Source organism: Trachemys scripta, chromosome 3, assembly GCF_013100865.1.
Source record: "Trachemys scripta elegans isolate TJP31775 chromosome 3, CAS_Tse_1.0, whole genome shotgun sequence".
NCBI lineage: Eukaryota > Metazoa > Chordata > Testudines > Emydidae > Trachemys > Trachemys scripta.
Window position 1 is genome coordinate 13145293 of NC_048300.1, and position 15225 is coordinate 13160517.

At 45.0% G+C, this 15225-nt stretch overlaps 1 protein-coding gene across 9 annotated transcripts in view; it reads right to left on the minus strand.

Annotated features, from left to right (window-relative positions):
- TASP1 (taspase 1) overlaps nucleotides 1-11355 on the minus strand; it is a 171791-nt gene extending 160436 nt beyond the window's left edge. For 5 of the 9 annotated variants that reach the window (XM_034764147.1, XM_034764141.1, XM_034764146.1 and 2 more), the window contains exons 1-2: nucleotides 11283-11355; nucleotides 2864-3082 (exon numbers count right to left, since the gene is read on the minus strand). In XM_034764147.1, the coding sequence (XP_034620038.1) occupies nucleotides 2864-3002 (139 nt within the window). In that variant the 5' untranslated portion in view covers nucleotides 3003-3082; nucleotides 11283-11355. Of the gene's footprint in view, nucleotides 1-2863; nucleotides 3083-5770; nucleotides 5854-11282 lie in introns of those variants that run through there. The other 4 variants (XM_034764145.1, XM_034764143.1, XM_034764144.1 and 1 more) reach the window with 4 other exon arrangements.
- Nucleotides 11356-15225: the final 3870 nt, after the last annotated feature.

The window sequence follows — 15225 nt, forward strand, 5'->3', positions numbered from 1 at the left end:
ACTTCACATTATGGTCCAGAAACAAATGCTAAAGATGAACCTGCCACTATATTTAACAAGATTCCTTGTAGTATCAAGGAACTAAATGTACAGTATTATTTTCTCTAGAACATTAACTATACTAGAAGTTTTTTGAACCTTAATTTCCCAATGGGTGCAGCATCATTGGAGGTGGAAGGGACACCTGGTATAACTGCAAACGTAGGTAATTTACAAGTCTGAAAAATCTTGGTGTACATAAAATCTAGTGTTTCCTCAGGCCTAACACCCTAAAGTGCTCCTTTTCCCTTCACACATCTCCAGCTCACTTCCTTTCTTTTATTAAATCGGACCCACAAATTCAGGAAAATGTATCCCTTATCCCCACACCACAAGAATAAAGCATTAACCAAAGCAATCAGTCAGGATGTCAAACCGTGCTAAAGAAGTTTTCACCTAGACAGCATGCTGGGATCACCATTTAGCCTATTTTTTCACAACACTTGTGCTTGAGAGAGCATACCACCATGTGATCAGGTAGCAAAACAGTTAAGGCATTTATGCTGTGACCCAAAGAGTCATCCCATTATCCAACATATTCTATCATCCCTTGTAGCCACAAAGCATTGTGGGATCAGGGTCACAGAAGAAACAGTAAGAAGTTTCTGGGTGCTGTAAGGGCAGTTGGCTGAAGGGACTGGTGCTGGTGTGGAGGACACCACGCGTGAACTGCACAGTGCTCAGTTCTGAGGCAGCACAGCTGCAAGAGTCTGTGAAGCTGAATACACAGCCCCTTCAAGCATTGCCCTTCCAGCCTGGATCAGAGTACTGTGCATGTGATGGGAAAAAGGAGCTGCTTTGTAACTGGGTGATGGGCAGGAAGATGCACAACAGGACTGAAAGCAGGAATCACAACAGCAACAAGGTAAAGAGAGAGGAACAAGGAGCAAACTTCTCCCTTTCTCCACTGCCTGAATATCCATAGGGTCCTAACAGTCCCATAATTTAGCTGATCTCTCAGACAACATGATATGACCCATCTGATGCCCCCTTTCCAATCCATCAATTGAGTAGTGCTGACAAAGCATGGTAGAAACTCTGTGTACAAGACAAGTCATGTAGCTCTTTCCCTCAGCCCAATGCCAGCCCTACATGTATGGGTTGTTAAATTGCAGTTATCTCATCTCATAGCATGGATAAGTGCCAATAAACCGACCTGAACTCCTCTGCATGCTGGATGACAGAAGAATGGGAAATGCTCCTTCCACCTTTGACTATCCCAAACCCACCCTAACTTAAATTCAGCAAACTGTAGGAAAGAAGGAAACTGCACTGAGCCAGAAGTACTGATATGTTCCACATTTGCACATTTTTAAGAGTAACTAAATAGCTTTTGTTCAAGCTTAGCAAAAAGGCACTAAAGTAGGGTTACCATATTTTAAAATAACAAAAAGAGGAGACTCCAAGGGGCCCCTTCCCCGCCCCCAACTCCGCCCCTTCCCCGCCCTCACCCCAGCTCCGCCCCTTTCCCAAAGTTCCCGCCCCCTCCCCTGAACGCTCCGCCCCCCACTCCTCCCCCTCCCCTGCTTCCCGCGAATCAAATGTTCACGGGAAGCCTGAAACAAGCAGGCAGCAGGTAAGCGGGGGGGGAGGGGGAGGGCACAAGGTGGCGCAGCCCAGTCCGGCCCCCCAGCCAAGCAGCTCCGGTGGCTCTGGCCCGGCTCGGCTCAGGCCCTGGGGCGCCAGCCCCAGCCCGCCCCAGCGGCTCCAGCTCAGCTCGGGCCCCGGCCCTGATTCTGGCCAAGCGCACTGGCCCCAGTTGAGCGGTTCCAGCTCGGCTCGGGCCCCGGGCACCAGCCGAGTGGCTCCGACCCCAGCAGCTCCGGCCCGGCTCAGCTCGGGCCCCGGGGCACCGGCCCTGGTTCCAGCCGAGCGGCTCCGCCCCGCCCTGGCCTCAGCCGCCCCAGCTCGGCTACAGCTCTGGCCCCGGGGCACCGGCCGAGCGGCTCCGGCCCCGGTCCCGGGGACTCCAGCTCAGATCGGGCCCCGGGGCACCAGCCCATCTGGCATGGGCCCCAGTACTGGCCTCAGCCCCGGGCGAGCACCGCCGGCCCCAGCAGCTCCGGCCCCGGCCCCAGTGGCTCCAGCCCAGATCCAAGCCCCACGACCCCTCCCTATTTTCCCGGACATGTCCAGCTTTTTGGAATTTCACCCCGGGGGATTTGAGGACCAAAAAGCTGGACATGTCCGGGAAAATCCGGATGTATGGTAACCCTACACTAAAGAGTTCTCTCTTGTACCAAAAACAAACATGGGAAGTCAGGCCAAAAAGGAATTTAAATTTTAAGCACCCAGTAAAAAGGAAGGGTTATAACTGAAGCTCTCTTCTTCAATTACAGTGCTCATAGCTTTCCATATAGGGAGATGGGCCATGTTTTAATTCCGCTCCATCATTACCCCTCAGAGACTAGCTTGACACTCTAGTCCCCCACCCTAATCCTGAGAAAACAACTCAGCTTCATGCAGCCCGACCATCTGCAAAACCACCACTCAGGTATCCAAAATAGGTGGGTTACTGAGGACTGAGATTCCCGAACTGATTTCAGGATCCACAAGATCTAGAGCTAGCCTGCCAGCTCCAAATTTTAAAAGGTAGTAGACACCCTGGCTTAGAACCTTCTTGAGGCATACATTAAAATCTGACACAGATGGCACACACTCTTCCTTTCACAGTTCTGTGCACATGAATCCTGGAGGACAATCCAGGCCATCATGTTAGCATTAGAACTCTCACTCACAGCAGAAACAGCCACAGAGGTTTACATAACTCACTTAGGATTTTATTACAAATTTTAAAAAACCACCTCAACTTCTGGAATCTTACCTGCATGTACAAGCACAAATCCCACTGGTTTTCCTTTTTGGATCGATTTTGTTTCATGCTCCTTCACCATCACCTTTACAGCCGTAACCTGGGATGATTTGGAAGGTAACACTTCTACTGAACTCATCCCCTTCTCCATGATGATACTCCAGGGTCACCATCTTCTACTGGAAAGAGAGCATGCTTTCATCCAAAAGTAAACTCTGGAGAGGACTCACCCTAAGGTAAAACCATATGTAAACGTTATGTAATTTTTTCCCCCACTGAACACAGTTCAGGCAAATTTATGCAAAAAGCATTTTATGAAAAACAGCAGAAGCTCCATGTTACATTAGGCTGTTTTTTCCACTTAAGCAGGGATTGAGTTTTGCATCTTCCATTTTACAGCTCATAACGTGAGTAAAAATGGACTTTTCCAGGTATTTACATAAATTTAAGATTAAAAATTAGTTAGAAGGAGGCTCTATGTTTACTTTGAGTCTCACAATTTTTCTAGCCCATCTAAGTTACTGATTTGAGATTTGAAGTTTGACTATGGCAAATTTTAGCAAAGGGAAAGTTTATGATCTTTTTATTTGACATTATATCCATAACATATCTGTTCTGATTACGATCATCAAATCTGTGCGTCACTGATGCTCCAGAATCTCAACCTTTGCTTTTTAAGGAAGTGTTTCCAGCACTTACAGTTGTGAAGAAAATATCAGATAGCAAATAAAACATGCTCTTTATGAATGGAACTCCTGATAACTATAAAAAACAGGACTTCGTCAAAGTTCCCAGCTGCCAAGCTGGCGAAGCATTTTCATAAAGAAACTGTGTCATGAAATGAAAAGATGCTGCTGCTGAGATCCTTTAAAAAATGAAAGGACTGGAAAAATTGATAAAGTGTTGCATATCAATTAAGGTTGCTACATAACATGCCTGACAATGCCTGAAAAGCACAGTGGATACCTGCTTTTCTTCCACCCAATGACCCAGACTTCACTAATACCACAGCCACCATACACCATAGCCTTAAGTCAGCCCTGAAAGTGTTGTGGCACCCTTTCAGCAACTCCTTTCACAAACCTGGGTGTGGTTTCCCAGAACTGTATAGCAAAGGAGAGTCAGAAGAAGAGTCTGTTCTCTGTTGGTGGGAGTTTAGGGAAGAGGATATTGGAAGACTGGCATTCCGACTAAAGCAGAGATTTGGTTGAGATTCGTTGGCTGTGGTATGTGGCATCTCTAGAGGGAAGACTAAACGATATATTCTGTCAGCCTGCTTTTTGTTTCCTGGCTTTTTGAGGTTGCATCAGATATGTGATCTATACTGCATTCTTAACAGACACACAGATACCAAATTGTGTATCAAATAAATATACCTGTGTTTCATTGCATACTACCCCAAGTAGAAAGGGCTCGCATACAGTTCAGTAGTATATAGAAAGGTAAGAAAATGCAATTTACTTGTAAACTGAAAGTTATGGTAAAAAGTGTAACTGTGGTACCAAAAAGGGATGAATGTACAGTACTGTTCTGTTAAGTGAGTGCTCCCAATAACTAGTAACGTAAAGATGCCATAATAAAAATTTTCCATCTTTTATCCTCAGTTATATTCCATGAAAACTTTCTATTCCCAGGAGGCAAAGATACAAATAAGGTATTTAAAAAACCATGACAGCAAGAGGAGCCACCACTGTTAGTCCATATTGCGTACATATAGCTTACACTGGCACAGTAGCTATGCTGGAATAATCCCATAGTGTAGACCCAGTCTACAATGACTGAAGGGATTTTTCCGATGGGTGCAACAACACCACCTCCCCAAGCAATGGCAGCTAGATTGACAGAAGCATTCTTCCATTGACCTAGCTGTGTTTACACTGGGTGTTAGGTCAGCATAGCTACCTCACTCAGGGATGTGGATTTTTCACACCCCTGTGCAATGTAACTAGGTTGACCTCAATTTTAAGCGTAGACCAAGCCTTGGTCATCAGCGTACAGCAGGCTCTCTAGGTTCACGTAGTTTGGAAGAACCGAGTGTTGGTAACTTTTTGCAATTTCAGAAGATGAATAAAGTTTTGATGCTTACAGAATGATTATGGAAAATTTAAACTGGTTGTTTAGGCACCTAATGTATGAAGTACAAGCTCCCACTGACAGCAGGAAGTAGTTTTCAGGAGTCAGGCACAGAACATCAAAGCTAATCAACACTTATGGCTTTACATCTGCAAAGCACTGTACACATTAATCAAGATCAACATCTCTCAAACAATTTAATTTAAAACAGTGGGTAGTTCAAAAGGTGGGAGGGTATATTTAGTATATGCAACAAGGCTATTTCTGTACACATAAATTAGATGAACTTGTAGCTTTGGAACAAGAGTGGAAAGAATAACAACAGATCAATATGATGTATATATACAGCTCATATTAACATTGGGACTAATTGCAGCCTACATACTACTAAAGTGAATAAAGATGGCAGAATCAGGTGGAGGGGGGCTCAGCAGAGGGGTCTGGGTGCTGGGACAGCAGAGCTTGGTGGGATGGGGGCTCCAGGTGAAGCAGGTTAGGGCTCAGTTGGGTGGGGAACCGGAAGGCTTGTTGGGGGCAGACTGGGTGCAGTGGGTGGGGCTCATCAGGGTGGGGGGTTCGATGGGTCTGCTTAATGGGGGAGCCCCAGCTGCTGCTGCAGAGGGGATGCCGCATGGCCGGGCTCCTGCTTCCCTCCCCCATTCTCCTATCCCTTTCTCTTCCCCATCCCATTCCCCTTCCCCACCGTCTCTTCCCTATCCCACACCCCTTCCTCTTCCCCTACCCCTCATTCCCACAGCCCCCTCCCCACCCTATCCCACACCCCTTCCTTCCCCAGTGCCCCCGCAAACTATACCCATGGGCATCCCCAGCCCCACAGTGATTTACCTCTCTGCCAGCTTGTTCTGGGCGACAGAAATGAGACGCCCGTGCTGCCTGGGAGAGGTGCTGGCAACTCTTCAACTTTCCTTTGCTTCCCCATCATTTTCTGTAGGGAAGCAAAGAAATCTGTGGGGGACATGAATTCTGCATCCATGCAGTGGTGCAGAATTCCCCCAGGAGTAATAATATTTATTTAAGAAATTCTATAGCTTAACACACATTTCATATTCTTAATTTTTACACTAGAGACTGGTGGCATGCATTTCTTATTTACTAGATTAATTTTTCCTCATGATTTGTGTCAAGCTTTATTAGGATAAATTAGAGTTCAATTGAAAATGCACAAAAACCACAATTAATTCCTTTATTAGCTAAATAAAACTACCTTGGGTATGCTGGATATATAAGAAAAAAGTAAGTTTATCAAAACATGTTCTGCATTTAAAAACTAATTGATTTACTAAACAAAGCAAATATTACCTGTAACTAGTGGGTTTAATTGATTGTTTCTGGTCACAATGACCTTCAGGATTTTTGAACTGGTGGATCTCATCGTCTGACACCTAGTTTTTGTTCATATAGTGGAAGAGGAAAACAAGCCTTCCTGCTTTTTCAACTGCCACTGGTTTCTTTAACTTTGAATAAACTAGCCATTGAACTGACCTGGTTGAATAAACTGAAAAAATATATATATATATTCTCTCTGAACCTGTAGAAAAGGCTACTGCTTTCAAAAGCTGGATTAGCACTTCAACATGCTCCCATTCCAGGTGCTTATCCAAAGACTTCAACCAATACAGAAGTTTTATTTTCTTTAAAATTTCAGCAGCAAACATTTACTGCTTCATTATTTTATTAAATTGATTAATAAATTATAATACATTTAGGCCTTAACATAGATTATCAATTTTTAATAAATTTATTTTATTTAAATAATCGTTTATGTAACCAATAGTTGGCGTATCCCAGTCATTTCAGTGGAACTTTATTACTTATTTAAAAATCAGTGTAAATTTTCATACTGCTGCCTAAACTTTGCTAAATATTTTGGGGAGGGGAGAGGGGAAACTTATGGCACAGCTAATTAATGGTTTCAATAATTTAAAGTATTTTTACTGCATCAGAATACTGTTATATAATAATATATTCATCCAGATACTAAGTATTAAAGATACACAGCTCACACCATCCTGAGAGGTAGATATTTCCCTTTTACAAACTGGCAGAGGTTCAGCGAGGTTAAGCAGTTAGCCAAGTACACAGCAATTCAGTAACGCTGTAGTCCCAACTCCAACAACTAGCCAGCACTAATGCAATTAAAATTGCCAAATTGTGGGACTAAGAAGAGTGAAACTCTGGGCAAGGTTCACCATTAGCGTAGAACATGGTTAACGCTACTGGCCTCACGGGCATAGTCCTCATTGCTAACGAGACTGATACTTACCCTCTCTTATACAAATGTTTATTAGCAGTTATGTTTTGATAAGGTACTGAATGCACAGAAAAGAGGTCATGAAATAGTTCATTTTAGGGCTGTCAAATAATTGCAGTTAACTCATGCGATTAACTCAAAAAAATTAATCGCGATTAATCGCAGTTTTAATCGTACTGTTAAACAATAGAATACCAATTGAAATTCATTAAATATTTTGGGATGTTTTTCTACATTTTCAAATATATTGATCTAAATTACAACACAGAATACAAAGTGTATAGTGATCACTTTTTATTATTTTTATTACAAATATTTGCACCGTAAAATGATAAACAAAAGAGACAGTATATTCACCTCATACAAGTACCGTAATGCAATCTCTTTATAATGAAAGTACAACTTATAAACGTAGATTTTTTTTGTTACATAACTGCATTCAAAAACAAAACAATGTAAAACTTTAGAGCCTACAAGTCCACTCAGTCCTACTTCTTATTCAGCCAATCACTAAGGCAAACACATTTGTTTACATTTACGGGAGATAATGCTGCCGGCTTCTTATTTACAATGTCACCTGAAAGTGAGAACAGGCATTTGAATGGCACTTTTGTAGCCGGTATTGCAAGGTATTTACATGCCAGATATGCTAAACATTCATATGTCCCTTCATGCTTTGGCCACAATTCCAGAGGACATGCTTTCATATGATGACGCTTGTTAAAAAAAAAATGCATTAATTAAATTTTGACTGAACTCCTTGGGGAAGAATAGTATATCTCCTGCTCTTTCACACCCGCATTCTGCCATGTATTTCATTACCCAGCACATGTTGTTCGTTTTAAGAACACTTTCACTGCAGATCTGACAAAACGCAAAGAAGATACCAATGTAAGATTTCTAAAAGATAGCTACAGCACTCGCCCCAAGGTTTAAGAATCTGAAGTGTCTTCCAAAATCTGAGAGGGACGAGGTGTGGCACATGCTTTCAGAAGTCTTAAAAAAGCAACACTGTGATGCGGAAACTACAGAACCCGAACCACAGAAAATCAACCTTCTGCTGGTGGCATCTGACTCAGATGATGAATGTGAACATGCGTCGGTCTGCACTGCTTTGGATCATTATCGAGCAGAACCCATCATCAGCATGGTAGTTGAAGATGAAGGGTCATATGAATCCTTAGCACATCTGGCACATAATTATCCTGCGATGCCAGCTACAACAGTCCCATGCGAACGCCTGTTCTCACTTTCAGGTAACATTGTAAACAAGAAGCAGGTAGCATTATCTCCTGCAAATGTAAACATACTTGTTTGTCTTAGTGATTGGCTGAATAAGAAGTAGGACTGAGTGGACTTATAGGCTCTAAAGTTTTACATTGTTTTGTTTTTGTGTGCAGTTATTTTTTTTACATAATTCTACATTTGTAAAGTTCAACTCTCATGATAAAGAGATTGCATAACAGTACTTGTATGAGGTGAATTGAAAAATACAATTTCTTTTGTTTTTTACAGCACATTTATAATCAAAATAAATATAAAGTGAGCACTGTACACTTTGTATTCTGTGTTGTAATTGAAATCAATATATTTGAAAATGTAGAAAAACATCCAAAATATTTAAATAAATGGTATTCTATTATTGTTTAACAATGCTATTAAATCGCAATTAATTTTCTTAATCGCTTCATTACCCTAATTTATTTAAAAAAAAAAAAAAAAGATTTGTATACTTAATTTTGGCCTCTGTGTATATTAACTCATTTCATCCCTAATTAACTTTAGGAAGTAAATACAATGACAGTTTTGTTTATCAGTACAATTGAATGGCGCCATAGACAGACATAGGAATTGCCCCATTTATACCCAGGCTTGCAGTTTGCTTGCTGGGGACAGCAGTTTGCATGTCCTATGCTGTAAACAAGGCAGTGCAATCTCCATAAAAATCTTTCAATTTTGAACTTCACTTCCACATCAAATCTACAAATTGTCATACTTGTCATAACCCTGCTATTCCCCCCCAAACACCACCTTCAGCTCCACATGTACCCCCTTAAAGTTTTCCCATTCTAGCTGTTCTAGTTGCCCTCCCAAGTTCCTATCCCCATCCCCTTCTCCCTTTTAAATTCCCTCATTCTCTTTTCCAGCTCTCCTCTAAGTATGAACTTCAATCTCCCCACCACCTCAGTGCACCACTCTAGCCATCTTTACAGCTGCAAGCACATTGGGGGCTGAACTCCAACTAATGTCCTGACGCACTCTACCCAGAGAGATCCTGCATAAAGGAGACTAACCATGGAGAGACAGCCCAGAGTGCTTCCCTCACTTGGGAGAAACTAGCAGTTGCTTGGGACCCCACAAGGGTGCACTCAAAAATAGGAGTCTCCCAGGTTGCATGGGAAACTTAAGAGGTCTGTTGTTAAGCTGCCACATTGCACTAGCCACCTTTTATGTCCTACTTCTGACTGGTTCATAACACTTGCCTGTAAGAACTTACAATCTAGTGATAAACACTCTAGTGATGGGAGCTATACAGATACCTAAGTACATTTGACAAATGAGCAACAAACATGGAAGGATGGGGTAAGGAAGAATAAACATTAAGTTATGTCCATATCGTGATGACGCAATTAAAGAATGTCTTCTTTATTAAGATATAACTCAGTTCCCGTATGCAACACTTACGAGTTAGTTTCTGGAGGCATTTTAACTAAAACAATGGTCATTTGGCAAAAAGGGAACAAGAGGCTGTTCCATGCATAGCCAGCAACAAGTAAGGAGACAAAAAAAGAAGATGGGAGAATTACAGAAGTTTCAAGACAGGCATCGATAGATCAAAGGAAATGCAATATGAGAGAAGGTCTCAAGTTAAGACAGTGCAATTATGAAGGGCCTAGAACTCAATACATGAAGTCGGAATTTGGTATGCTGGGAAAAGAGAAACTAGTGAATGAATTTAAAAGACAGGTAATATGGACTGAATGACAAGGAGATTTTTCAGTAACAGTATTTTGAACAGGCTCTATAAAGATAATAGAGGCATCAGGAAGACTGAGAAGAAGGTAGCAGTAATTGAAGCAGAATCTGATTAGGCATGAACAAGCAATAATTACAAAGGCAGTCAAGAAAGAACTCTTATATTGAGAGTAATTAACAGCAAAATTAGATCATGATTTAGATGTGATGAGAGATTATTTAATATTACTAAAGTCAATTATGCACTTTTTGAAACCTGTTCCCAAACCGGAGGCTAACAAAAGCAACAGGAAACTATTTATATATGGTTAACAATTATAAATAATAAAGACACACTTTTAACAGGGAGCATTATTAACCATTTGAAAAAGTGAAATGTTGGATTGTTCATCACTTGAGGTCCTCAAGTGTAGACTGGATGCCTTTCTGAAAGATGTACTTTAGCCAAACACAAATTAGTGGGCGCACTATAGAGGTGAAGGGTGAAATTTTAGGACCCGTGATATACCAGAAGATCAGACTAGAGCTATAGGTCCCTTCAGACTTCCTGGCCATACACAAGAACTTACGACAACCCTCACACAGAGGTGGTGTTTCCTAAGCAAATTTAGTTACAAGCTTTGCTGCAAACTCTCTTCAAGCAGGTTGACAGTCCCTGATTTGGCCTTAGTTTAGAACTACCAAAACCTCACCCCATAGTTAGGGCAGCACCAATCTGGGCGTAGATGGAGATCAGGCCCCTCAGTGACATCACAGCGCTCAGCAACCACTACTCTCTGGCTAGGATAACCTATCCCATGTGACATCACTACCACCCGTGTGACGTCAGCAGGTGACACCATAGCAACGCACCCCACGACAACAGGGAAACACCACCACGTGGTGACCACAAAATGACCCCGGGGGACCAGCGAGATGACTTCCCCCTGTCTCGTGGTGATGTCATAGGGCCACACCCCGGCGGACGACTCGAGCCCGCGCTCGGCTCCCCTCCCTGAGCGGCCCAGTGCCGCCGCAGCGCTTGGCGGCAAGCGAGCCCCGCCCGGCAGGAGGAGGAGAAGGGGGCGGGTGGGGCCCGCGGCTAGAAGAATCGGGGCGGGAGGCACTCACCCGCCGCGGTCACCGCCTCGCGCGCACCCGGAACCGCTCAACCGCCGGCAGCCTCGGTGAAGGGGAGCCGCCCCGCCCCCATCGGGCTGTCAGTGGGCCACTCGGGTCACGTGACACGAAGTGGCTGGACGCAGCCCGAGTGCCCATTGGCGGGCTGGGTCCGAATACCGCCTGCGCCCGCCCCCGCCCTGGCAGTTCTGCCAATAGCGAGCGGAGGGGGAGGTGTTAAAGGGCTACGCACAGGCCGGGCAGCGCAGGTGTCTCAGCGCCTACAGCCGCGCGTCACTCGGGCTGCCCTTCGTTCGCCCCGTCTGAGCCACAGGCCTGAGCCGTTCCCGGGGCCCCGGTTCTCCCGCCCAGCAGCTCCCTTCCCGGGCCCCGCTGGGCCGTGCCTTCCGAAGCGGCAGCCGGCCTGGGACAGGCTTCTGAGGCACCGAGCGCCTGTAGCTACGGCTGAAGCCCGCGCGGAGGGACCGGGCGGGAATAGGTGAGAGGCTCCCCCTGTTCTCTACAGGCTCAGCCGGAGCCAAGGGCTCTCATCCTGGAGCGGGGCCTGCGAGCCCGCCCCCCAGCGCTCCTCTTGCCGAGATCCCGCGCTCCCTGGGAGCCCTGCACGCTCATTCCCTGCCCTGTCTGGCTGCCACACGCAGTGATCTCTCGCTCTCTGTTTTACACATTATTTTCCCCAGGGTTGAGACTTCTGGCTTCTCTTTGTCTGCAGGGGCCTCTCCAGGTGCTCAGCCTGTTTTAACATAGACACGTTTTCCTGTTTCCATGTTGAAAACAAATAAAAGGAAGTATTTCTTCACACCGTGCACAGTCAACCAGTGGAACTCTTTGCCAGAGGATGTTGTGAAGGCCAAGACCATAACAGGGTTCAAAAAAGAACTAGATGATTTCATGGAGGATAAGTCCATCAATGGCTGTTAGCCAGGATGGACAGGTGTCCCTAACCTGTTTGCCAGAAGCTGGGAATGAGCGACAGGATGGATCGCTTGATGATTACTTGTTCTGTTCATTCCCACTGGGGTACCTGGCACTGGCCGCTGTCAGAAGACCGGATACTGGGCTAGATGGACCTTTGGTCTGACCCAGTAGGGCTGTTCTTATGTTCCTGTCTGGAGGTGGGGAGTCTTCCCTTCTTGATGTGGACACAAGCTCATTCCACTTTGGCTCCTCTCCATCTCCTGCCTCCCATCAAACCTAGTACAGTAGAACCTCACAGTTACAAACTGACCAGTCAACCACACACCTCATTTGGAACCAAAAGTATACAATCAGACAGCAGCAGGGGACCCCCCCCCCAAAAAAACGCAAATACAGTCCAGTACTGACTGTGTTAAATGTAAACTATTTTTTTTAAAAAAGGGAAAGCAGCATTTTTCTTCTGCATAGTAAAGGTTCAAAGCTGTATTAAGTCAATGGTCAGTTGTAAACTTTTGAAAGAGCAACCATAATGTTTTGTCAGAGTTACGAACAATTTCCATTCCCGAGGTGGTCATAACACCGAGGTTCTACTGTAAGTAGATGACCACCTGTCAGCAAAATGTTCAAAATTGCTCTTCCTGGCTGAATTCCCTTAGGTTTGCAGTGCCTATAGCTGACCTTTCAGGCATGGCACACACATTATGTGGGAGCTTTGCCTGGTTTGGTTTTGTTTTTTTCCTTGTGCACGATGCATGCACTTTTATTAGTCTCAGTTTTGAATACAAGTCTGTTCAGGTAATGCCTTTAAAGAGACTTGCCAAGGTGGTTAAGTACTACAAAGGCACTGAATGTGTTATGCAGCCTTTCTTCAGAAATTAAGGGCCCCCTCCTTTGTCAAGGGCTCTTATTGTTCAACAAAAGTGTTCTGCATTATTTACGTGAGTCTAAGTGCAATTCAGGAGCCAAAAATCTCTGCATGCTTAATCATCTTGTTCACAGAATTTGGGCTTTACCACCAATCCTGGATTAGAACAGATTAAACTGAGTCCCATGGGCCCTTTTAGGATATATTGCTGGGTGATTTGGCTGTCAGCACCTTAAAACCAGGGATGTTGTACAGACATATGGAGAATGGCCTCTCAGGCCTTAGGGACAGCATGTCTGCAGCCCATCCTCCTTAAAGAGAAACACATGTTGAGAGTATATGCCTGCCAGCACTTTGCTAGTGGCCAGGGCCGGCTCTAGGCACCAGCAAAAGAAGCTGGTGCTTGGGGCGGCACATTTTTAGGGGCGGCATGGCCGGCGCCAGAATGCCGCCCCTAAAAATGTGCCCCAGCCGCCCTAGCTCACCTCCGCTGCTGCTGCCACGGCGCTCGAAACAGCTGATTCGTGCGCCGCTAGTCGCCCTCCCTCCCAGGCTCTCAAACCTGGGGGGGGGGGGAGATCCCAAGCGGCCGTTTCACGCGCTGCTGCTCCCCCTCTGTCCCAGGCTTGAGAGCCTGGGAGGGAGGGGGAGAAGTGGCGTCCACTCCGCGGCCACTCAGAGTCTCCCCCTCCTTCCCAGGCTCTCAAACCTGGGAGGAAGGGGGAGACTCTGAGTGGCCGCGGCATGGGCGCCGCTTCTCCCCCTCCCTCCCTCCTAGACTTGAGAGCCTGGGGGGAGGAGGCAGGGCTGGGGATTTGGGGAAGGGGCGGAGTTGAGGCGGGGCCGGAGGTGGGGTAATTAAAGAACGGGGGGCGGCTAAAATTGTTTTTGCTTTGGGCGGCAAAAATCCTAGAGCCGGCCCTGCTAGTGGCCAGTTTTAGCCTCTGGTTCCTTGTGGTCTCGTACAGCTGTAGAAATACACTTTTGTCCACATGCTGACTATGAGGAGCTAGCTGAGCTATCTTGTCTTCTCTTACATTGGACTGGGGGCTATAGAGGTTTTTGGGGTTTTTTTGTTTTTGTTTTGCTTGCGGAGTACATGCAAAGCTGGTCAAACCCATACCTTGTTGGCAAGTTTATTGTGCACTTTTGCTTGGTTTTAAGCTTCTTAAGATCACAATCACAGCAACCAGCTTGGCCTCAATCAATGTGATTTGTTTTCAGTTGAATGTGCCCTCCTGAACATTGTTCTACATTGACAGGACATTAGGAATGAAGGGGAAAGGGGCTTGCATGAAGATGCATTGAACATTACAAACTCTCCGTGATAAGTGCAGTACACACTCATGTTGCATACGTTTTGCTGCCCCATTCCCAGATTAGTTGAACAGATTTCCGGTGTGCCTAATGCAATACAATATTACATTCTTGTTAGCAATGACAAATGCACAGAAAGACTGTCCTCTTCCTGGATACATTGGGGAAGGAACAGCATAAAGGACAGAAAGTTGTTAAAGGAGTAAAGATATTGTTACTGCTTTTTGACCCAGGTGGTTAACTGATATTCAGGGTCTTGTGGGTTGTTTCCATTAGGAAGAGAAATTGATGATAGGCTTAGGTACAGTAACTCCTCACTTAACGTTATATTCCTGAAAAATGCGACTTTAAGCAAAATGATGTTAAGCGAATCCAATTTCCCCATAAGAATTAATGTAAATGAGGGGGTTAGGTTCCAGGGAAATTTTTTTCACCAGACAAAAGACTATATATATATGCACAGTATAAATTTTAAACAAACAATTTAATACTGGTACACAGTGATGATTATTGTGAAGCTTGGTTGAGGTGGAGGAGTCAGAGGGTGGGATATTTCCCAGGGAATGCCTTACTGCTATATGATGAACTAGCAATTGGCTGAGCCCTCAAGGGTTAACTCTCACACTCTACAAGGCAGCAGGAATGGAGGGAGGGGAGACAGCATCATAGACAGAGACACACACCGTTTTGTGTGAGAGAGAGAGAGAGAGAGATGCACATTTCCCCTTTAAGTACGCTGACCCCACTCTTAAGTATGGTGCCTTGTTAATTAGATCCGCTTGCTGAGACTGCAGCTGCTGCCAGCAAGCTCCCTCTGACCTGAGCCCTGTCGTG